A 24,402-nucleotide genomic window follows, 5' to 3' on the forward strand; every position below is an offset into this window, starting at 1 on the left:
TGTCGAACTATTTGTTTCATTTGCGGCGTGGGCGGTTGCAGCTACGACGCTAAATCATAGTCTGGCGCCGCCCGCCCCTTCGCATAAAGTAAGGGCCTGGTGAAATACAGATACTAAATCATTTCTAGCGCCCAGATTCGGCGCTAGCCAATTAGTGCATGCCAATGACGTTCACACAGAAATCGCCTTGGCAACACAATGCTTTTGTTCGAATTGAAGTGCAATCATCTGACGTAACAAGCAATACGTACGCTGTCTAATTGAATTCCTTTTGAAATGATTAGGTATTTGTATTTCACCAGACCCTTACTTTTTGCGAAGGGGCGGGCGGCGCCAGACTAGCTAAATCACGTGACCTGGTTAGCCTAATGATCGTACATTCATCGTGTAACTTTATGGCCGATATGGGAAGTAAAATTGTCTGCCTTATTGTTGCAGTGATATACTATAGCCGTCAAGGTATGTAGTCTATCTGTGTCACATTAACCATACATTATTAGCTACTGAACAATTAGCTAGTTTGCCGGCGTAGCTAGTCGGCACTGAGTACTGAACCGTGGTAGCTACTCACTTATTGCATAAATAGTACGTAGTATATACTATCTATGGTAATTGTGGTAGCTGCAGGTAGAGTCTAGTAGACTATGTAGATAGCTACTGCAACACAAACTATATAGTATAGCTCACACAGACTCTCTTACCATTAATTTCAGTAGCTATAAACGAAAGCTATGCTCCTACATACATTATAATAATAAATTTAGATTTGGAGTATAGCTATAGCTAGCGTCTACTAAACCACTTGCATCATAGCAGTGTCCTAATTCACTTTCTGAATTTGTTGTCAATTGATACAGGATTATGTCTATATCATAAGGTTGAAATATTGCAGAAGAAATGCCAGATCCCAGCAGTGAGTCGTTTTGTTCAGACTGCACTTTGCCTGGGGACCCAGTCACTGACTGGTTTTGGGATTCTTTTCTACACTTTAATATAATTTCAAAGTAAAGATTCTCTCTGAATTTTAGAGGCTTGATCTTTGTCGTATGCATGTCCTTTGTGGGAGAGTATACAATGATGAACTGTATGCCATTATATGCACAAACTGGGTCCCCAGACTACATGTACATAGTCTGGTATTGTTAGCTGTGTGCGCTGAAAGAAATTAAAAACAAATCTATTGGTAATAATATTTGCCACTCATAGCAGAACGACTCTTAGAATGAATAACACAACAAGCTTAACTACATACATATATAGGCATAAGAATACGATGGTACAATAATAAAATAAATTATGGTACAAACAAAACTTTTGGCTATACAGCATGAATACAATAAATTTGTTACAGAACTGAAGCAATAAAAATGCCTACCATAAGCAAACAGGTGTATGCATACAGTTCTGTTCATACAGTATCTGTATCTTTCAATAACCTCCATGCAATAACCTCCAATCTCCATCCCAGGTTGGGCAATGGGCAAAATTTGTAAAATTAAGATTCATCACCCTAAAATATAATTCACGATATAGAGGCACTTGAACATGCAGGCAGCCAAAAGCATATTGTTTTTAACTCCCATGCATAGTAAACAATTGGAAATATATGTAGTTGTTAGTAAGCAAAAACCAACATTTTTCTACAAAGATTATCTGTTATACAACATTATTTCATGTTTGTAATGTAGTTGACAAAATCTGTCTGCTTTTGATTTTAATTCTGCACTGTTTACTATAGTGTGTTTTATTGTACGTATGAAAAATACATAACTGTTGCAGTTACAGTTTTGGTTTTAAGATGACTATGTGAGAAAGGGCATAGCTAACATGTGCATATGTGATGAAAAACTTCGCTTAAAAGTATATACAATATTTGTCATGTTACATAATGTAGTACAATACCGCATAACATTATCATGTGTATAGTATCTGTGTATGCGTAATGAAGTTATAGATATGCATTATATTTCTGAAAGCAGTGCATATGTAACATCATTTTTTAAAATATAAAAATTACATTAGCTGCATCAACAATTAAGTTGGAATCAAACATTATACTCTTATCTTTGCACTGCTATAATATGAGAAGTATGAGTCTCATCCTTCAAAAAATAGTACTGTATTTTTATTGTGAACAGTCATTTAAGAAATCCAAGCAACTTATGCCAACTTTAAATGAAAACAAATGTAGTTAAACTTTACTTAAGCATTTAGCTGCATAATTATATAGGCACTGTAGCTGTGTACTTTGGTAGGTACTAGGCATACAATAATGCATCTATAAGTAGAAGAGTACGTTATGAAAGTTAGAAATGGCCTGCATGGATTAACGGAGTCTCATACTCACCAAGAAGCTAATAGGAAGATATAGGATACTCAAAACTATCAATGAATAAATCACAGCCATTGATAAAAAACACTAATTACTTCAGAAACTTGGCATGTTCTGAATGCAAGTTAGGCTTGTGCCTATTATGCCGGCATAATTTTGAGAATAATAGGTTACCAATATGGTGGGAATAATTGGATGGTTAAAGGCATAATTTTAGAATTATCGGATGTCCACAGGAATAATCTGTGGAATTATGGGGCATGTTGTCTATTCTTTATTAGCTAGAAGAAAAGAGTTAAGCTACTAAGAGTGATATATAGCTTACATTATTATATGAGTGCTGAAGTCTTTGATCATTATCTTAGTATGAAGCTACAACCATAATACACCAATAATTTAAAGCACTTGAATTAAAATAATACTCTAGTCTGCAAATAGCTATTCCAATTCTGTTGTAACTACTTACGGCTAGAAAAATTAATGATGTAAAAAAGGGAGCACTTCTTTTGTGGCCATTAATTAATTCTGGCAAAACTATGTAGATCAGCATCTTGAAAACTAAGTGACTAGCTGCAGAAATTAAATGAGAATAAGTTTGGAATAATAGGCTAGAAACAAGAATAAAAAAAGAATAATAGGTGAAAATTTTGGGAAATTCTGGAAGGAATAATAGGTAAAATTTTGAGCATAATAGGCTCAAGCATAATGCAAATTCTCTATGGAACATGATACATGAATGTGTATACACTGTACACACTGCATGAGTATATCACTTCTGGAATTCACATGTAGGCATCCTACTGCTAGTATTCAGAATTTATACTCTTAATATGTTAACCTTGTTTACATTACATGTGTCACATACCTGTATATAGATATATTATGCATGCATGTAACTATTTCCTTACCTACCTATCATGTAGAATTAATGTAATTAATGGGTATTATATAATTCTGCAGTGCAGTTCCTTTGCATTCATACAAATGTTCCTTGTTGCTGTAGGTGTTGACAGTAACGTTATAGTTTTTATACACAGTAGTCCAGCAGGTACACTAGTTACTGATCAACCACATACCTTTGATTACCCTATACTGAGTTCTGTTACCCTGACATGTTTGGTGATTTACAGTAATGGAACACCAGTAGCAACGTCACTAGTGTCCAATTACCGATGGAACACTACCAAATGTTATAGAAACAATGCTCATCATGGTGGTACACCAAGATGTTTTCCTCATAGTCAAACAATACAGACAATTACTGCTGATTATCTGACTGCAGTAGATGCTGGTACAATATCTTGTTCAGCAACTGTAGGAAGTGTCATACGTACAACTTATACCAGTTCACCATTAACTCTCCGTATATCAGGTAATATATTTTCTCATTAGATTGTATATATGATTATTATTATGTAATTATGGTTAAAATATATACCTCTATAGAGTTACTTCCGTCAATTCATGCCATGAACGTTATGCGTTGCAGCACAAGAATACATCCTATTACAAAGCCTGAGTGTTTTGTAATAAGACTGCTCTATTACTCTACCATATATGCAGTGATATTTGCATTTGAAAATGAATGTTAACTTACTGTAGCAGAAAAAAATTAACAATGTGTTCATGTTATTATAAAGTATGATTGTGTGGTTGGATTCTGTTGTTCTGAGCTACATGTACCATATATATATATATATATACAAAATTTTGAAGGATACAATATTCACAGATTTTGAAATTGCTTAGATGTCCCCAAAATTTTCATCCAGATTAGTTCTGTGCTAGATAATGAGTAGCCTAAGTGAAAAAGATCTTTCATGAAAATTAAACTGTAAGTACCCTGGAATTTGTTAATTCATGAAAATTACATACTTCAAATTTTTGTATGTGTATAATAGTTACATGAGTGGCCTTGGTAATTGGTAGTTAGAATGCTAACCTATAGTGGAGGATTCTTACCATGTAGATCATTCATTTTCCCAGGGGAACTGTAAAGTTGCAATGAGTAATGATTATGCAGAACAATAGTGGCTTTAGAGGGCTATAAATATTCAAATTCCTTGAATATGGACCCCAGCTAGCTTTCTTGTAGCCTAGTGATACTGTTTGAGTTAGATCCTTAGGCCTCACATATGTTACTGATCCTATGTATATCAAGCTCTCCAATACCAGATTTCTTTAATGTAAGCTGTTACATCATAATGTATTGAAGAAGGCATGGTCTGGAATGCAATGCATTGTCAATGTCAGTGAAGTACATAGAGTATGAAATGAAATTAGTGACATGATGTGCATAGTGGATATATGTTTGTTCGCTAAACAAGAAACTTCTAAAATGACCAGTTAAAAATACGTGCACATAGATATGTAGTTTGCAATTGACTAACTGGAATATTTAATTTAGCTATGTAATTTCACCACATGACTTATGTAATTTCACCATTCTTAACTGGAAAGGTTTTGTACATCATTGTGGAAAATGTTTAATATATTTGAGCATTGTATTAGGCACAAATCTAAAAAAAATTTTGAAATTTTACAATCAAAATATGCCAAATTTTAATGAGCAGCCATGAAGTATCACTTTTTTCTGTTTACTTTAATGCAATCACATGTCCAACCAGTTTGTTGTAAAAATAGCAACATTTTTATGTTACAAATCTGTAGAGGCTTGTATATGCTTGTGTGGTACAGTGGTTGAATTCTGTTGCTCTGAACTACTGTATACATCCAAATTTTTGAGGAACATAACTTTTGTATAATTGCAGTTTCCTAGCTTAAAATTAATGATTGCCAAGTATGCACCATTAGTGATGCACCGATGCCAATACTAGCACTGGTATATCAGCCATATTTTGATGGTATCAGACTTGTACTGATAAAACTAATGCCCAACAACAACCAATGCTTTGTATGGCATCATGTAATTACTTTTCAAGGTGGTAGCATATGTAGCATGTTAAGTTGCATTGAAGGGTTAAGTTAAGCAAGTGCAAATATCAGCCAAGGAAGAAGCTAACTGCTAGCATTATAGTACAATGAAAAAGCCACAAAATAAGATTCATTGAAGCCACAATCAGAGTTTTATTACATATTATTTTTATTACATATTATTGGCATTACTGGCTGTTTCTTGTGAATAATTCCTGTGTAGAAAAGTATCGTTGTTGGATCAGTATCAGCCATTTTCCACCTAAAATGTACCGATATCAGATAGGCAGTGAAAAGTGGCATCAGTGCACCACTATGCTATATCAAGACACATGTTAGTGTGTTGTGCGGCCCAAGAAGCCGGTGCACCACATAATAGGTAACCTGAGTGAAAATTATGTTCCAACTGTGAATATGCAAGATTCATTAATCTGCAAAAATTACATACCTCACAAAGTTGTATGTATGTGGTAGTTATGTCATTATTAGCCTGTGTAGCTTGTTGCACAGTCCCTCAAATTTAGACTATTTATTTTTAAAGTTATACAGTATAACTGTTTTATTGGAGTATTTCAATTTGTATGGTAGAAAACTGTATGGATGCCATAAATAACAGCTTACCAATATTAAGTATCTAGATGGTAATTATTGTATATTTAATTTGTATAAATAAGCACCAGGATGGCACAATAATAGTTCATGACTGGGGAGGAGGACAAAAAACACATACAAATGGGGGTAAATAGTTTTCTAGGAAATGGGAAAGGGATGAAATATAAGCTGGAATATGAGAACAAACTAATGAGTATAAACAATCAGCTGAACTATTCTATGAATAGGAATAGCACTTACGGGAGGAGTGGAAACCACTGGAAGCAATGAAATAAGTGACAGTAATAGAATCAGTAATTATTCTTCTGAGTCTCCAGACAGTAATGGTGTACTGTTTCGTTGCATCACTGGATTAGGACCTAGTGGAAATTCTAATGATGAGCTAGGTGAATTGTATTTCAATGGAGAACTGATTCCTAGTGGGCCATGTGATGGTCCAGGGATTCAGTCACGTGGAGCAACTATTGCAAATATTGTTGGAGCTATAAACATCTTTTTATGCAGCACAGCATTCACAGCTACTTTAGAAGGTGTTTACACATGCACTATGAGAAACAGCACCATGTTGTACCAGAGTATGAGAGTAGGAGTATACTTTGCTACAAGAAGTAAGTCACTTTGTAATGGTATATAATTTATTGCTTACAAGTACTATAATAATTCACAGCTGCTCCAATGATTACCACACAGCTATCCAGAGTACAAGGTGTTGCTGGTGCTCCTCTTACATTGTCCTGTACATCAGAAGGTTCTCCACCAGATGCATTTACCTGGATGAAGGATGGTACTCCAATAACACAGTCCACTAGTATCACAACAGTGACACATACTAGGAATGCTGCAGTGTTCCGTACTGATTACACTATTACTAGATTTAATGTCAATCATGTTGGAACATATATGTGTACTGTGGTCAATCCCAAAGGACAAAATAGCCACAACATTGTAGTAGTCCTTGATGGTAAGTAAGTCAATCACTGTTAGACAGAATACCATTTTTATATCCTGTAGACTCAAGCTCACTGCCATGCCCACCTCCAACTGATGGAACACTTCAATGTTCCAATGGAGATAATGGCACATATGGGGATATCTGTACATTCTCCTGCAATCCAGGTTATGACTTACAAGGAGCTCATACTGGAATTTGCTTAGCTGACCAAACTTGGAGTGGAGGACTACCATCTTGTGCACCTTTCAACTGTTCTGCAAGAATTTCAATTTCACAACATATTCTGTCTCTAGTAAATTCAACGTGTACTCTGACATATTTATCCCAATGCAGGGTATTTTGTCGTGATGGTTTCACTGGAGAAGATGTCATTTACTTGTGTAATGTTACAAGTGATCCTGCTTTGGTTGACTGGATACCAATAGGTGGAGTACATCATGGATTATGTGAGAGAGGTATATATAATTATGTTAAATTGACTTACAAATACACTAATTAATCCTATTACGTAAATTCCATTTTTGTCTGTGCATGTTTGTATCAATAGCCCCACTAGAGGGGTGGCTACAGTTTTACTATCTTAATCACATAGTGATTTAATTTGCCATACATTAGTCTCAATAGTAGGAGTGCAATTAATCCCAAATCGCATGGCCTTGTTTCTGTAATTGCACTGTAAAGTAGCCAATAAAATAGCAGAATAACAGAAGTGATATAATGAATAGCCAATCAAATGAGCTGACAATAGAAGCCTGTTAAGTGCAACATATGTAGACATTTTGAGTTGCCAATCAGAATTGCTGACACATGAAGCCTTTTAAGTGCAACAACAAATGATGTAATACAAAGAAGGATGATGCAATCACCTGGTAGAAGTTAATGGCCACATAGAACTGGATAGATGTGTACTACAAACCATGAAGGGTGGTCACTATGTGATTAGTAGGCAATCACACGCATTTTCGTGCAATTATGGAATAATTGTACTCAAATGTGTGTGATTACCTATACAAATTTATGCATGACGACAGGAAATCTGTTGAATTTAAATAGTTCAAGGTCTCAATGACCCAACATCTGTAACTGCTGTTGTAAACTACTTTTGAATAATCCTGGCTATGCCCTTGTGATTGATTCATTATACATGTTCCTTAATTATCATTTTGTTAATTGGTGCAAGGAAAGACAAAGTCTTATAAAACCAATCTCAAATACATCTAAATAAAATCAAACCGGCGGTCACACAAAAATATATCTAATTTAGTCTTAAAGATCAGTACATTAGGTGCAGATGCAATTTTGTGGGGTAAGGTGTTCCAATTATTGACAATTCTCTGTGAAAAACTATGATCTCTAATAGCAGTGTTGAAGTGATTTTTGTAAAGTTTGAGTCCATTTCATTGGATGGGGTTGGTATTAGAAGTAAAAAAATAGTCTTTGTCCACAGATACTAAATTGTTCAGGATTTTGTAAGTCATAATCAGATCCATTCTGGTTCGACGGTAAAGTAAGCTGAGTATATTAAGTTCTTGGAGTCTTTCAGAGTATGTCAAATTATAGAAGGAGGGTATAAGTTTTGTGGCTCTTCTTTGAACTGCTTCTAATTTACAGATGTTTTTCATAAGATGAGCATTCCAGACAGTTGACCAAAATTGGGCAAACAAAAGTAACTTATAATAATCTTGTTTTGTTGGAATCACTGGAGGCAAAGGTACATTTAATAATTCCCAACACCCTGTTAGCTTTCATTACAATTTGATTAACATGAGATGTAAACTTCAAGTCTTTATCAAATACTACACCCAGTTCATTTTCCTCCACAACCATGGAGATCATATTTGCTTCATTTTCAGAGGGGAAATAATACTCTGTGGTTGATGAAGAATGTATATAGAACATTCAATTTTGTGTATCTATTTAAATTTCAAAATGGTAATCAAGTATCTGTAAGAGCAGCTTAGTTGTGAAAAGATCGTAAGTATATATAAGTAACAAAAAGTGTTGATAATTGGAGTGACCAAGAATGAATGCTAATACAACATAGTAATAAACAAGTTTTAGCATTAGTCTTTTATCATTGACTCTCGTTCATTTACTTCTTTTCTGACTAGTAGTTTGGTTCGATGATTAATGTAGAGACAAAAAGTAGCCGAATTGCTAGCCATTAATTAGGAATGCAGCAAAACTGAAAGTAGAACAGAGCACAAGTCTATATAATAAAGGATCAATTCAAAAAAATTCATTACTCTGCCTGCTCCAGCTAGTTATTTTTTTGCTTTCTTGGGATTTTTACAGCCAAGACATTATTTGCATGAAGGGTTTCACCTTACCTTGACAAATCAAATGCATTTATTATTTGTATAGTAGGTATACGATCCAGATTCTGTTACTGTAAAACACAACTTATGTGACCATGGTGATGCCATGTGAGTCAACCACAATATGTGGTCATCATATAATTTTAATCGGCACAATTAATATGCATATAGATTGCACAAAGAACAAACAACTTGCAGTTATTAAATTTGTCTAGTGATACATATCTAAACAGTGTTGCAACTGCATGCAAACAATTTTAATTTAACTAGCAATGACAGAAAAGAATCATCCAACCTGGCACTGATTCATCTAAGTGACTCAGTATGGACACAAGTATTGCTTGTGTCTGTTATCGAGTTGAAAACTTGTTCATACATTGACAAGAGAAGGAGTAAATATCAGTAACCATTGCCATTGCAAATAACTGACAGTACATAGTGGCTCGTACATAATATTAAATCTTCTGCCTTTTGCTTTCTTGGAACCATGACATATTGTTGTGATTTTAACCAAGTACAGTATTATGATTATTTTGATTACATTATTTGTAACAAGCCAAACAAAATTCTAATATTCATCACAGTTGAGAACTTAATAAGCTATGTGCTCATTTATCTTTTAGTTCAGTGTCCACCTCCCATCAATGGAACATTACAATGTCCAAATGAAGCTACTGGTGCATATGAGGATAACTGTACATTCTCTTGTAATCCAGGTTATGAATTACAAGGATCACAAAATGGAATTTGTTTAGCTAATCAAACATGGAATAAAGGACTTCCAACTTGTATACCTCTTAACTGTCCTACTGTATTAAACTATGGTACTGTAACCATACCATCATCATGTGGATTAATGTATTTGTCAGCTTGCAATGTATCATGTCCTGAAGGTTTTACTGGGGATGATGTCACTTACTTGTGTAATGTAACAAGTGATCCTGATATGTTGGAATGGGTGTCAATGGCTGATGCAGATATCATGTGTGAAAGAGGTTTGTATGTTAATTTTTAATATGTAATTGGCCAGTCACTTTTTTGAAATCTTACAGTGCACTGTCCCAATTTAAATAATGGAATTATTCAATGTTCAAATGGAACTAATGCCGAATATGAAGCAAACTGCACATTTTCATGTGATGTTGGATACCAATTACAAGGAACTCTTAATGGGACATGTTTAATGGATGGTACATGGAGTGAAGGAATGCCAGTGTGTGCAGTATTCAATTGTTCCACTTCTCCACCTCTTGACAACTCACAACTACAGTCATCATGTGACAGACAATATCAGTCAATATGTACTACTGTTTGTGTTGATGGATATGAAGGAGAGGGAGGCTCTTATATTTGTGATATTGTAGAAGATTATGGTAGTTTAACATGGAATGGGTCAACACATTGTGAAAAAGGTTAAATTAATGTTGTTAAAACATTAATATAATAGTTTGACATTTTAAACTAGTGGTATGGAAAGCTTATGTCTTCTAGTGCTTTTTGTTGCAAATATATGTAAGTTAGACACCACAGTGGTGCATACTGGGGGATTGCAATGGTTTCAGCTGAAACCCTGTCTGAAAATAGTGCTCATGTCCCAAAATTTATTTATGAATTGTATGGGTGATAATAAGATCACCAATAGTTATACACGGTGCATTATATTGGGACTTTTTCTACTGGCTAAACTTCATACTTTTGTCTTTGAAATCATTGAAAATGCCATTATTTTATGCATGATAAGTGCTTCTAAAATAATTATCGTTTTAATGAGTACAAGTGCTATTTTGCTTCAAAATTTACTGCGAATGCCTGGATTGGTAAGATTAAACTGTGAAACAATGTCGTGGAGTGATTTTATTGATTCATTGCTAGCTAGTTTATTATGATTATGATTGCAATACTTGTTAAAGGCAGAGCCTGTATATCAGAAGACCTTATAAAGGCTTAAAATGTTTATATTGGATTCACTAAGTATGTTTGAAAAGTAGGAGAAAGAAGAAAAATCCATGACTAGACCAGGGCAGCCTCGAACCTGCTGCCATCTGATTAAAGCTCGAACTCTTACAGGAGTCTGCCACGCAGTCAGGATATTTTCTTCTTACTATTTTCATGTATTTTTATCCATAGGAACCCTACTTTATGCCTTAGCTATAGGCCACTAAGCTATCAAGTTATATAATTAGTTAACATTGACCCCAGCTGGGAGTTATTGAAAACTTCCTGAACCTGAAAATCCCTCTAGATCTGCCACTGTCACCATAACATAATGCATGCTCATTTTTATTTGGTTGCCATAGCTAAGCTACTACCAATAGTGTTTAAGTTCACCTATATACTACAACATTGTTTTGCCTTGTATACTAGTTAATTGCTCACAACTTCTTGTACCAAATAATGGAGCTATATCCTGTTCATCAGTAAATGATCAATCACCTTCACATGAAGACACTTGTAGTTTCAGATGTAACACTGGTTATGGGTTAACGGGTAGCTCTCAGAGAACATGTCAGTCTGATGGTAGTTGGAGTGGATCACCAGTGTCCTGTACCATCATGGAGTGTCCCTCATCATTACTACCAATGAACAGTGTACTACCTAGATCTTGTAGTGGCATATTTAACAAAATATGTGATCTGCAGTGTGAAGAAGGCTTTAATGGTAGTGGAAACCCATCATATGTGTGTAATGTATCAAATGATGGGTCCTCATTAATGTGGATTGCTAATGGAGAAGTGTGGAGTTGTCAGAATAGTGGTATGTAAATGTAATGATCTCGTGTATTAGTTTTCATAAAGTTGACAGTATACGTCTCCAGTTAAAGTTCTTCATTGTAACGTATAGGCTTTGTACACAGATCGTTCTTAACTTACTGTACATATTTAAAAGATTACAGCATTTCCCATTTAGCTGATTTTTGATATTACGTAGCTTTTATTTTACTAGAACTGTACATAATATTTAATAAAAACTAAAATTTTTACTTTACTGTAGACTCCAAACCATGGTTATGGCTAAGTACGTATTGTCCGTTAAGCATGCATAATACTGTTACTGTGTGTATTATGTGCGTATACTTAAAATCACAGCTACTTATTCATGCTATATAATATTATAATGGAAACAGAAAACCATCAGAACAAACCAAAAGTGTTATAATACACTCAATGCCTTGTGACTTCGTATTTCTTACACTATAGCAAATGATTTTATTAGTGCTGTAGTATCCAAATCACTATGCAGTAGACATGAGTAATTCCTAGCAGAAGCTTAGATCCACATAGTATTTATTAAATACATTTGGCCTTTCTTAATCTTATAATATCATTTTACAAATGTTTCCTAGTTATATGCTCTATCTACTCATGTAAATATTATCTGCATGCAATATGTTTGTAGCCACAATTTTTTTGTTTATATCCATAATTCCATAGCCAGTGATGAAAACTCTAAAGATGATATATCATATATCCCCATTGCTGGAGGAGTGGGCGGAACTGTACTTTTAATGATATTATGTGGTGTCATTTTATTTGTGAGAAGCTACTGCAAAAGAATAGCATACCGTACAGGCAACACAGAAAATGTCAGTTTATCGCAGTTGAGGAATACCCGTACTAGTGCACCCAACCCAATATATGCTAGTGCTGCTGATTTAGATGTGGACTATGTAGATAATGGTAAGTGGTTGTCTATTTCAAACATAACTCCAATATTATCACAATGTACAAATAGAAGGAGCTCAGAGCTGTGATGACCTGACTAATTCCAAAACTGATCCTGTGGAAAAACATGGAAAGCTTGCTCTGCAGGATGAAATGGAGGCCAGTTATTTGCAAATGATTGGACCTAATGAGGAGCCAGTATATGTAATGATCCCTGATTGTAAGGGCACTATTAAAGATGAACAGGTGTATGATGTAGCCAACAATTCTTGTTTCAATTTTGATACTGACTATGATGTATGTCAAAGATCATCACCAGATGAATTTAAAGTAGAAGAAAACCCTTGTTACAATCAAATTACTCAGTAATGATGGCATCATAGCAATAGGCTCCCTTTAAACATTGTGTTTAAACATATTTATGTGTGTTGACATGGTTAATTATTAATATCGATAGCAATTTTCATTTAGCAATTTTCATTTGATGCAGTTACAAAAATTGATGTTATGTAGATAATTCACTCCAACATTTTGTTGTCAGCACAACATTAAGTTTGTTGCAAAAGAGTACGATAATTGATTTTCTTATTTTTGTTGTTGTTTTCTATCAGGCAAACTCAAAAACCAGCATATTGTCAGCTGTAGAGGTGTTACACAAACAACGCTATAAAAACATATTTCAACTACATATAAAGGAAATACTCCAGCTGTAGTTTGTCACAGCTGCAGTGGTGGGACTTTCCCTGTGTAATGTCTAAGTGTAGTATATATATAGATATATATGTAATGTACCACTTTCACACCTCAGATCAAAGGCTCAGACTGTTGTATATAAATGATATACCACAGCAAACTGTGGTATATAACTGATATACCACACTTTGTGGTGTCCCACAGCATTCCATGTGCAGGTCTCAACAGTCAACAAACTCTCAACATTTACATTCCATAAAGTCCAGTAAACAACATTATGCAACTTGTTCAACCCAGGAGGTGATACTTATAAGAGGCCTGTTTCTATGGCAATTATAGTTGTATTAGACTTTGAAATATTTTGATTGATTATTAAGCAATAATTGTACATTTAAACTTTGTATATAATCACATAGATATAATCATATAGAGAGTCTCTCACTGTCTCTATAATGTCCTTTATGGGTCAAACAGCTGATCAACTGATATGTCTTTTAAAAGCTCATCAATGTCATCTGTACTGTCTTGATATGAACCAGAAAAAGATATTGGACAGCTTGAAGAGTTGCAACTGTTAAAGATAAATGTTGGAGCAGGGGGTGGCAAGTGTTGCTTTGTAACAAACTGATCTTGGCTAATCAATGAACTTCTATGACTTACAGCTGTGGTAGAAGAACCATATGCCACCAATTCTGTGCCACTACCATTTTCACTAAATGACTGGTCATCTGTAAATCATCGCTGTGGCAGTCAAATTGAAACCTCTTGCCTGGTTGATCCTTGGGGTGATCCAAGGCAGCGAGTGCGTATCGGGGTGTATCACGCGCTTGGACTTCCTGCTTAGCAGCCTTTGTACATTCTCCAACAGTGTTCACAGCACTAGTTGTAGCACTTGCCTTTTTTTTTTCGATTTTTTTTTTTTTTTTTTTTTTTTACAAATCCAAATTAATGACATAAGATAAAACAGTACATAATAAACAAAAACAAATTATCTCAGTTACATATGGGCCTCAGCGACCTGCACAGCAATCGGTGCCTCAGCAATGGGACAGCGCAAACTGGACCTGGCACCGCGAATGCACATAATTGCAGACCTCAACAAAGAGAAGCTCAATTTACATCTCAGCAATCCCATCACTATTCCATAGGAAAGACTGTGCTTTGCACTCAAAAGGTTGGCCGATCTCTTATAAAACTGAGTAGCAGCATCACCCATTCCACCAGTAGTAGTAAAAATTAAGGGAGTAAATGAGGCATTCTCTCGCTTCAACATCAGGCGGTATGACTCACGATTCATGTCGCACAAATCGTCCTTAGCATTGTCTTTAGCCAGCAGAGAAACGCTTGGTGGTAAAAAGTCGCGGCAGTTAACACAGGGACACCAGCCAGGCACTTGTAAACAATAATGGCTTGCTAGTTCATCTTCAGGTAACAATCCAACGTTGTCTTTAACACTGAATCAATGTTTTACTTACGACTGTATTACTACCGGGAGCAGTAGACATGACAATGAAAGTAGTACATAACAGTTATAACCCGGATACTCGGGATATGACAAAAATATATGCACTCGCGCCCTGCGGGCGCTCGTGCATATATTTTTGTCATATCCCTCGTAACCGTGTTATAACTATAAAATATTGGATGTCCATGACACTGTGATAACTGCATGGTTTCTGGGTTGATTGGCTACACTAGTTTGTTGCAAAATAACTGAGTATGAATATGTCAGCATCTCTGAGATTCTGCTACCTATTAATTGCAGTGATGACATACAGTCAAGGTACGTTGCAGACATTTCAATTGTAAACAAGATATGAAATGTCCTATTTCAAATGTATGTAAATCTCATCAATAGCCATCTCAGAAGTTCACATTTCATTGCTTATTATATATGCATCCAAAAATGCAGCCGCATACCTTGCACGGATTTCCACGATACAAAAGTTGACATACATATTGTACTTGAACACATATTATATAAATTCAGGTATCATTTTACAAAAGTAAACAATAATTATTATGCAGGTTGTACTCAACTGCATTCACTATTTTGGTTTTGAAACTATTTATGAACATATTAAATCTTTCCGTGCAAGATATATCTGTACCAACTATACACTAACATTGGAATGATGTGTGTTAGTGTAAAGCAAGTTATAGATGACCTAAAGTTGATTGCATACAGAAATTTAAAACAGTAAAATTATATATATATATATATATACGCTGTAATAGTAATACTACGATGCTAAAACATGATACACTGGAAATTCTTTGCAGGAGGAGCACCAGCATAAGCGTTGTGGTATAGGTCACTCAACCTACAAAATCCATAGGACTTTTAACATTTGAATGCTTTAATATTGCATAACATTGATGCTAATGTTAAAACTAATAATGCCAATCTATAATCCCCAAGAATTTTATTGCCTGAATGCAATGCCCCTACTGCAAGTTGCCCTTATATTCTCTTAAGAAATCAATGTATGATTTTATATGGAAAAATCTGGACATGATGAACATGAATTGTACCCCAATACACATCAGGCCATGTACTCTATTGCCACAATGATTCTGTAATTAAAGCCAATTAAATATTAAATGAGATTGTTTGATCATAGCATAATAGAAAGTTTGAAAAGTAGGTAAAATTTTGTGTGCCTACACATTCACATTTCCCAGGCCACACATAGCACAAGATACTGTGAATGAAATGTATGTAGATTTGGTTAATTATCAACCTCTCTGGTCTTTAATGAATCTTCTAATATTAAAACCAAAAAGTTTGATCTATAATTCTTCAAAATATTTGATACTTACAGTATAGTTTTCCAATTTAATTTGTTAAAATTATTTACTGCTATATGTGTCGGCTTGTACAATAAAAATCCTTAATTGCATACTAATATATATTGCAATAACAAGACTGCACATGTGTAGCAAGTTCAGAGCATGGACTTGGTTGCACCTTTCTGTATGCTTATACTGATGCTTGTGATCTGACTCACTAAACAAGTTAAATGCTCTAGTTGTATTGCCACACAGAAAATAAATTTCTAAGGTAAGTGATGGAGTTTTGGTTTTGCTGCTCATAGTTGAAAAGTAGTGCATCTTATACTGAGTGTAGCAGAATCATTATACTTGTGTGTAGGAACAACAATAGCTTTTCTTTCCTGACAGGAATGTAGAGAAAAAGTTTTCAGAAATAACCCTAATCTCACCCTTGAGTGTAGTACATTATAATTATGTTATTGGCTTTTGATGATGCTTTAACAATTGGGTTATTTACTTTGATTGTGTGTAACAATGTATTTCATTTTCAGATACACATCACTATGGTTACTCCAGTTTCAGTATCCATTCAACACAACATGTAGGAAAAGACCAAACATCTGTATAATCATAGTGTAAACATGTTTGACATAAAGTTACATGCAATGTATGTTTCCCTGTTAGCTATACACTAAATAAACAGGTACTGACCCACAGATAGCTACTTATTAAACATTCTATTCCAGAAATTGTGTAGAATTTTATATATACTTTATACTAGGAGTGATCCATGGTTGGGAAAAATTTATTTAACTCGCTATCTTATTATGATCATTATTATAATGAACTAATTTGCTATCTCATAATGATCATTATTATAATGTAAAAACAAATTTGTCTGCATGGCATACAAAATATAGGGCAGGGACAACATTGGAAATCAAGTACTATTTGCTTTAAAATATTTGGGACCAAACTTCTGTGTGGCACAAACTACACCCCATCACATAAGAGGTCTTATCGTCAACATTATATAGCTCATTTTCAAGGGAAATAATATAATACTTAAATGAGGGATAAAATTGCATGACAAATGATCACATAGCATAAAAGCATATGCCTCTGTGTGTTATTGAGTCATGAATACTAAATCATGCAACAACTAAACACATACACTGATAATTATGGGTAGCCATCCATTTTATCAAAAAAATATAATAATGTTCTAACCTAACATATAAACACCAGTACTTTAGATATTGCAAGTGGCTAAATACAGTACTGTAGCAATCTTGTGTTTGTCCTTTCCTGATGTTTTTTTTTTCAAACTGTAAAGTTGGACTTGAATAGAAATGGGATCTTCTCACAATTATTAGCTTGACCAGTGTTTTATGTCAGCTAACAAAAAAGTGTTTAGTTTTGAATCATTATCAGGTAGTATTCGATGCCTCCAATCCATTGTGGATTTTGAGGTGCTTATCCTTCTGAAAACCTGGTTGTAAGGAACCATATCATGATACAGTACATATACATACTCATAAGAAAAAACATTTATTATGCTCCAGTTGAACTGTGAATGGCTTCAAACCTCATTCCTAACTATGATATTGAGTTGTAAGTAAAAATGTAATAGCCATTGGTATACAAATAACGGACAGTGTGCCGAAAAGAATATTTTACAAACATTAGTTGCATTTTAAATTTAAAACATTGAATAGGTAACATTGATTTAACTAGCAATAATTCAATGTTGTTGTACATGCAAAGTGAGTTTCAAATATCAGCTGTTTACCCCCCTTGATGCATGCCCGAGCTGAAGTTTCATGATCAAATCTCTAGGATTATTATACACTCATAATGTTGAGATACTACAGATTCTAGTGTTAAGTACTCACACAGCTACATTATATTTAAAAAGCAATTTCTCACAGTATCAATGGCACCATATTGTATTATAACTTGTTAAATTAGTACTTTAACTGTGTACATGCAAACAGTAAATAACTAAATGTCACACACAGTTATTAACTCCACATATATAATTTTAGCCCTATGTCCAGCTCCAGAAAATGGAGTACTTCATTGTAATGGTGTAACTACACTTTCTGCCTTCGCTGAGGACAGATGTACATTTTCCTGCAATCAAGGCTATGAATTACAAGGACCTCAATTTGGAACCTGCTTTACATTGGATACTTGGAGTAGAGGACTACCTACTTGTGCACCCCTTAATTGTCCAGACAGAATTGCAATTTCAAATGATACATTTGTGCAATTACGAAGATGCGATCTGACATATTTATCACAATGTAGACTATATTGTCGTGAGGGCCTCATAGGAGATGATGTCATTTACCTGTGTAATGTAACAAGTGATCCTGGTGTATTTGACTGGGTACCAATAGGTGGAGTACATGCATTTTGTGAGAGAGGTTTGTGATTTATATACTGTATAAGTACTGCAGTTCTATACATATAGCTAAATGCAAATTGGCATGCACATGAAGTGTTCCATCAACTGTGTATACTTTAGGAAACTATAAAAGTGGCAGCCACCCATCTATGCATTCACATTTAAACAATCACAGTATTTATGGCTTAAGCATGAATGTAAGCCTTAACAGTATATTTGCAGATTCACAAATGAGCTACATATTTTCAACAAAGTTATAACTGAGCTTGTGCATAGTCTGTCATACTTTTACTGCAATGACATCATGTAGAAATTTTCAGTACATATGTATGCATAAAAAGTATACCTGTCTTATTTTTTAGTTCGTTGCCCAGCTCCAACAAATGGATTGTTTCAGTGCACAAATGAAGACACAGGCATGGCTGGCAGCAACTGTACATTCTCTTGTAATCCAGGTTATGAATTACAAGGAATTCAAAATGGAACTTGTTTAGCTAATCATACATGGAGTGAGGGATTGCCATCTTGTGTACCCCTCAACTGTCCTAACAGAATTTCACTTGATAACAGAGAGGTTTCTTTGGTAGGGTCATCATGTCGTTTATACCATGGAGAACGATGCCGATTATCCTGTCGTGAAGGATATGATGGAGATGATGTTGTCTACTTGTGTAATGTAACAAGTGATCCTGCTGTGGTTGACTGGGTACCAATAGGTGGAGTACATCATGGATTATGTAAGAAAGGTTCGTCAAGCTGACTATATTTATACATAATTAACTTATAGCACTTTCCTAACCTATAGCAGCATAAAGCACTGTATACCAGTCCAATAAGATTTTTTAAATAATCATATGCGTTCCCTGACCATCCTTAATCTACCAAGTAAACAAACATTATTTAAATCAATTACCTCTAAAGGGGTGTTCGGTTATCATACCCTTTTAGAGGTAGTTGGATTGATTAATGCTGGGGATGCTGAAAAGAAAGACACAAGTGTATAGCCATATTAGTGGTCATATACAGATTCAGAAAAGTACCAAGAGTTGAGAAATTTTGTACTCTCTCAAGTGTCTATATACTCTATATATGTACAAAAACTAAACAAGATAGAATATACTATGTACTACTCTTATAAAGTACATCATTTCTTAAAAATTGAACAATTGCATGCATGCATTCTGTGAAAATAAAAAAAAAGTAACACTCATTGTTAATAAATAAATATTTGCTAATTCAAGTCTCTATGACAACCAACACACTTGTGATAACCTCAACACTTAATCTAACATATGTAAGCTTCTAGGCTGTAAAAAAATCTATTAGTTTTAAATGTACTTTCAAGGAGTATTTCAAACATAGATTTCATCCATGTTGGAGTGTAGGATTTGCTTTTACAGATGCTGAAACATACACCTGGTGGTGTCCTTGAATTAATAACACCATCATGGTATAAATATGTAATATGTATATAGAAAAATAAATACATGTATATAAATTTTTTTAGTTCAATGTCCAGTTCTGCAAAATGGTTTACTTTGGTGTCCAAATGGAGCTAATGGCACATATGGGGATGCCTGCACATTTTCCTGCAATCCAGGTTATGAATTACAAGGACCACAATCTGGATATTGTTTAGCTGACAGAACATGGAGTAGAGGATCATCATCTTGTGTACCTCTTAACTGTCCTGATAGAATTTCAACTACAGATGGTATTGTACATCTACAAACTTGTCCTCTAACATACTTATCACGCTGCAAAATATCCTGTCCAGATGGCTTTATTGGAGATGGTGTCACTTATCTGTGTAATGTAACAAGTGATTCTACTGTAGTTGGTTGGACACTAAATCACTCAGCTTGTGAAAGAGGTTTGTTTAGTTGTTTGTATAGCAATGTCAATGGTAAGGACAGAAGTTTTGTGGTGGCTTGAATCATTTAGTTTAGAATTACTGGTAGCTATTGTCAGGGATGATGGAGGAGGCCAAAGAGTGAGGGGGCCAGGCCAGCTAGCTGTAAGTTGAAGACCAAAAAACAAGTCACTACCTGCTGACAATAGTTACTCTCCATATCTGCTTATTTATAACTACACACACATAGCTAAGTAGCTTGCTACACTACTTCTCTGAATACTGTGACTGTTTTATTAGAGTATCCAGATCCTGACTGTTCTATTAGTGTATCTCGATCTTTTCTTGCAAACAATGTCCCATAAAAGTGGGGATGGAGGGGGGGAGGGGGCATGGCCCCTTGGTCCCCATCTCCACCGCCTATGGCTATTGTTATAGTAGAATGGACAAAATACTTGTCACATCAATGAATCCATAATTCTTGAATAGAAACGTACATAAGTATACATGCATATATACATAGTGAAGTGTCAAAGCATGAAGCATCTCTATAACTATTATGTATGACTGTTTTATCAATATGCTTTAAAATGTATAGACACTAAAGAAACTGGCAGCATACCATATGGTGCAATAGCTGGAGGAGTGAGTGGAGTAGTGGCAGTGCTTGCTATAACGGTAGTATGCATTATACTGATTGTAAAAACACCTTGCAAAAGGAAATATGACCGTGATAATTGTCAAGGAACCTGCTCAACAACAATCACACAAACACAGCCCCCTGTTCAACCTTATCCTGTACACAATGAGATAAAAGAGAGCAGCTTAATGGATAATGGTAATACAGCATTACCACGTTACAATTATCAATGTAATCGATTTTATGGTATGAGTGCTTCCAATTTAGTTCCAACACCACCTTACAATGTATATATACCAGCCGAATATGAGACTGCTGAACAGAGTAAGCAAAAGGAAATGGATGAATATTATTTGGATATGAATGCTGCAAAAGAACATGCTACTGAACAGCCACCAGAGTATGACACAATTCGTGACTACTATGAGAAACCAGCATATGAAAATTGGAATCGCGTTTGTCCAGGTTCCTTACCTACAAGAGATGGTGGTGATTCTCAATATTACTGAATGACTGAAAACTAATCACAACACTGCTGAAGCTTTTATATCATAACCATATTAAGTACCTACACTATTATATTGTAAATGTACAAGAACTTAATTCCACATCATTACATATTAATTATTGCTATGCTATTTTTCAGTATTATAGAATGTATCCTTTAAAAGATTGTTTATTATTATTCTTAGCATGGTTGTTTGAGTTTATTACTATTTATTGTGCTTATGTGATGGTAAACGCAGTTGTTACATAAGCACACAAATAATTGTCCATGACAACCAGAAAGTAGATGCTTAACAAATCCACCAGTGAATGTGGTCATTGTAGCTAGAATTATACTGCCTTTTTTGTGCCAGAAAATTGTGGAGCAATGCAAAGACAGACTAAAAGTGGATAGTAGGATTAGTCCCCAGCATTAATGAAAAGTGAAAAATGATATATAAAAATTGATTCACTTATTTTTTTATTAAGGGTTTACAGCACTGAAAGTCTGTACGACACCTGATCCTACAGCCTGTTTAAAGTTGTTACAGAAAGTGTGCTTGAAAAGGTGGAGAAAGGAGAAATAATTCATGACTGGACCTGGGCGGCCTCTAACCTGCAGCCATCCGATTAACACTCAAACGCTTATGGGAGTCTGCCAGGTGGTCTTACTACACTATAATAATATCTAAACCAAAACAGCCAAGCTGAAATAAAAGTGCGGTCCCCAAAAAGGCCAGGGTAAAAAAGATGTGAAATCCCAGGTGGCGGCCAAGAAATGGCTGTGATGGTAGGTTAATGGCAAAAATTTTAATAATGACAATTCAGCTGAATTTGTGTTGTCTCCTCCATGTTTCACTAGGATTCGGCACCAAATTCACCTGAATTGTCGTTATTAAAACTTTTGCCATTAACCTACCATCACAGCCATTTCTTGGCTGCCACCTTGGATTTCACATCTTTTTTCACCCTGGCCATTTTGGGGGCTGCACTCTTTTTTTACAGCTTGGCTGTTTTGGTTTAGATATCACATCTTTTTGTATTGCAAGCCACAAAGCCAGCCATCAACTGGCTTTGGTGCTTTCTTTTAACTTGTTTCTTTTTCTTCACTGCAGGAATTGTGGAACAAAAATCAGAAGCAATTATGTGTATACCTTTTTGTCTGATTAAATGACTTGTTTCTAGCTGAGCTCTCTACATGGTGATCTGTGTTTCTAGCTCATATCTCTACAGGATAATTTGTTTGTAGCTGATCTCTCCATAGGGTAACTTGTTTCTAGCTGATATCTCTATAGAGTGACTTGTTTCCAGCTGATCCTTCTACAGGGTGATTTGTTTGAGCTGATCTCTCTACAGGGTGACTTGTTTCTAGCTGAACTCTCTACTAGGTGAGTTGTTCCTAACTGATCTCTCTACTTGGTGATTTGTTTACAACACATATTTCTATTGGGTTATTTGTTTGTAGCTGATCTCTATACGGGTTACTTCTTTCTATCTGATCTCTCTTCAGGGTGACTGCTCTATTAGCGTATCTAGACCTTGCACTTCCTACACTAAGTTGGATTTTGTGTTATAACTCTGTGGCTTTAAGTCTGATTCTTCTACATAATTGAAGAGCCTTTCTGAGATGATTACTCCATCTGTACAGCGATTTTCAAAGCATTATTCCAAGCGGTTTTACCGGTAGGCGTGGCAAGTGGTCGTTTTTTTTTTATTTGCTAATCTCGATTGCGTAATTGCTACACACTGTTGGTATTTTCGCTGTATCTTCGTGGTTTTTAGTTCGATTTCTTTCAAACTACAAAAAGTTTGAGGTTCAATAGTTAACCTATCCACGCACCAATTTTCAGCTTCTTTCCATAAGCGGTTTACCCTGTAGGCATGACAACATATTGGTGTTTTTTTCGTGAATAATCACCAATAACTCCTTGACTGTTCAGTGTTGGTTACTGCATGTATCTTATCCAAACTTGGTACCAAGATGCGCCTTTATACCCCCTTCTGTGTGCCAAATTTCAGGGTAATCGGATAATCCACACTACACGCGGACACTCAAAGAGATTCTTACAGTTACCAGCAAGAACTAATGCCTACTCAAACTCTTTTCTTCCAAGCAGTAGCTATTAAGCTATGGAACTCTTTACCAGATGATGTTGTAATTGTTACAGACCTCAATCATTTCAAACAAGGAATAACAGGACTGTTATCCTAATTCTTAATTTTTGTAATTAAATGTAACTACTTTGTGCATATATGCTCCCCCGGGAGGCCTGCACAGTAATAAAAATTAATTAATGCGTTCGCGTTTTATATGCATGGCAGTTTTTGTAAGTGTGCGAAAAGAGGAAGAAAAAAACGGAGAAACTAAGAGTCGCATATCTCGGGAACGCTTTAAGCGATTTTGCTCAGATTTGGAATGTGGAGTACTAAGTTGGCGGGCGTGTCCACAGCAAGAAAAAAATCGTCTTGTTTCATCAAGGCAGCACAGAGCTACGGCGGTGCGAAAATTGCGTTTTCGTTCTTCCTGTCGGGCCAGTGTTGCGCGCCGGCTTCTTGGGCCGCACGACATACCGTGTGTCTTGATTTTGAAACGTTCAATCTGCTGCTTCTTCTATTATAGCAGTGTACATATTGGAGCAAATAACCTAATAGCCTGAGTTTATCCAACCTAAGTTTCAAATTTTCAAGTATATCATATTTTGTGACTGCATGGACTGGTGATCAAATCACAAA

At 35.3% G+C, this 24,402-nt stretch overlaps 2 protein-coding genes across 3 annotated transcripts; both read left to right on the forward strand.

The window, feature by feature from the left end:
• The first annotated feature begins 364 nt into the window (after positions 1-364).
• Positions 365-13,345, forward strand: LOC136246796 (uncharacterized). Its single transcript, XM_066038354.1, has 10 exons — positions 365-459; positions 3,336-3,704; positions 6,106-6,486; positions 6,546-6,839; positions 6,890-7,285; positions 9,772-10,143; positions 10,201-10,560; positions 11,513-11,902; positions 12,580-12,825; positions 12,881-13,345. The coding sequence occupies exons 1-10, from the start codon at positions 369-371 to the stop codon at positions 13,177-13,179; spliced, it is 3,198 nt and encodes a 1,065-aa protein (XP_065894426.1). The 5' UTR covers positions 365-368; the 3' UTR covers positions 13,180-13,345.
• A 1,807-nt stretch (positions 13,346-15,152) lies between these two features.
• Positions 15,153-21,878, forward strand: LOC136246789 (P-selectin-like). 2 transcript variants are annotated; one of them, XM_066038348.1, is made up of 6 exons: positions 15,153-15,286; positions 18,327-18,710; positions 19,054-19,437; positions 20,199-20,564; positions 21,142-21,381; positions 21,451-21,878. In XM_066038348.1, the coding sequence occupies exons 1-6, from the start codon at positions 15,223-15,225 to the stop codon at positions 21,690-21,692; spliced, it is 1,680 nt and encodes a 559-aa protein (XP_065894420.1). In that variant the 5' UTR covers positions 15,153-15,222; the 3' UTR covers positions 21,693-21,878. The 2 variants fall into 2 exon arrangements, with proteins under 2 accessions (XP_065894420.1, XP_065894419.1); XM_066038347.1 differs by having other exon boundaries at positions 21,142-21,878.
• Positions 21,879-24,402: the final 2,524 nt, after the last annotated feature.

The sequence above is a fragment of the Dysidea avara genome, chromosome 2 (assembly GCF_963678975.1).
Source record: "Dysidea avara chromosome 2, odDysAvar1.4, whole genome shotgun sequence".
Lineage (NCBI taxonomy): Eukaryota > Metazoa > Porifera > Demospongiae > Dictyoceratida > Dysideidae > Dysidea > Dysidea avara.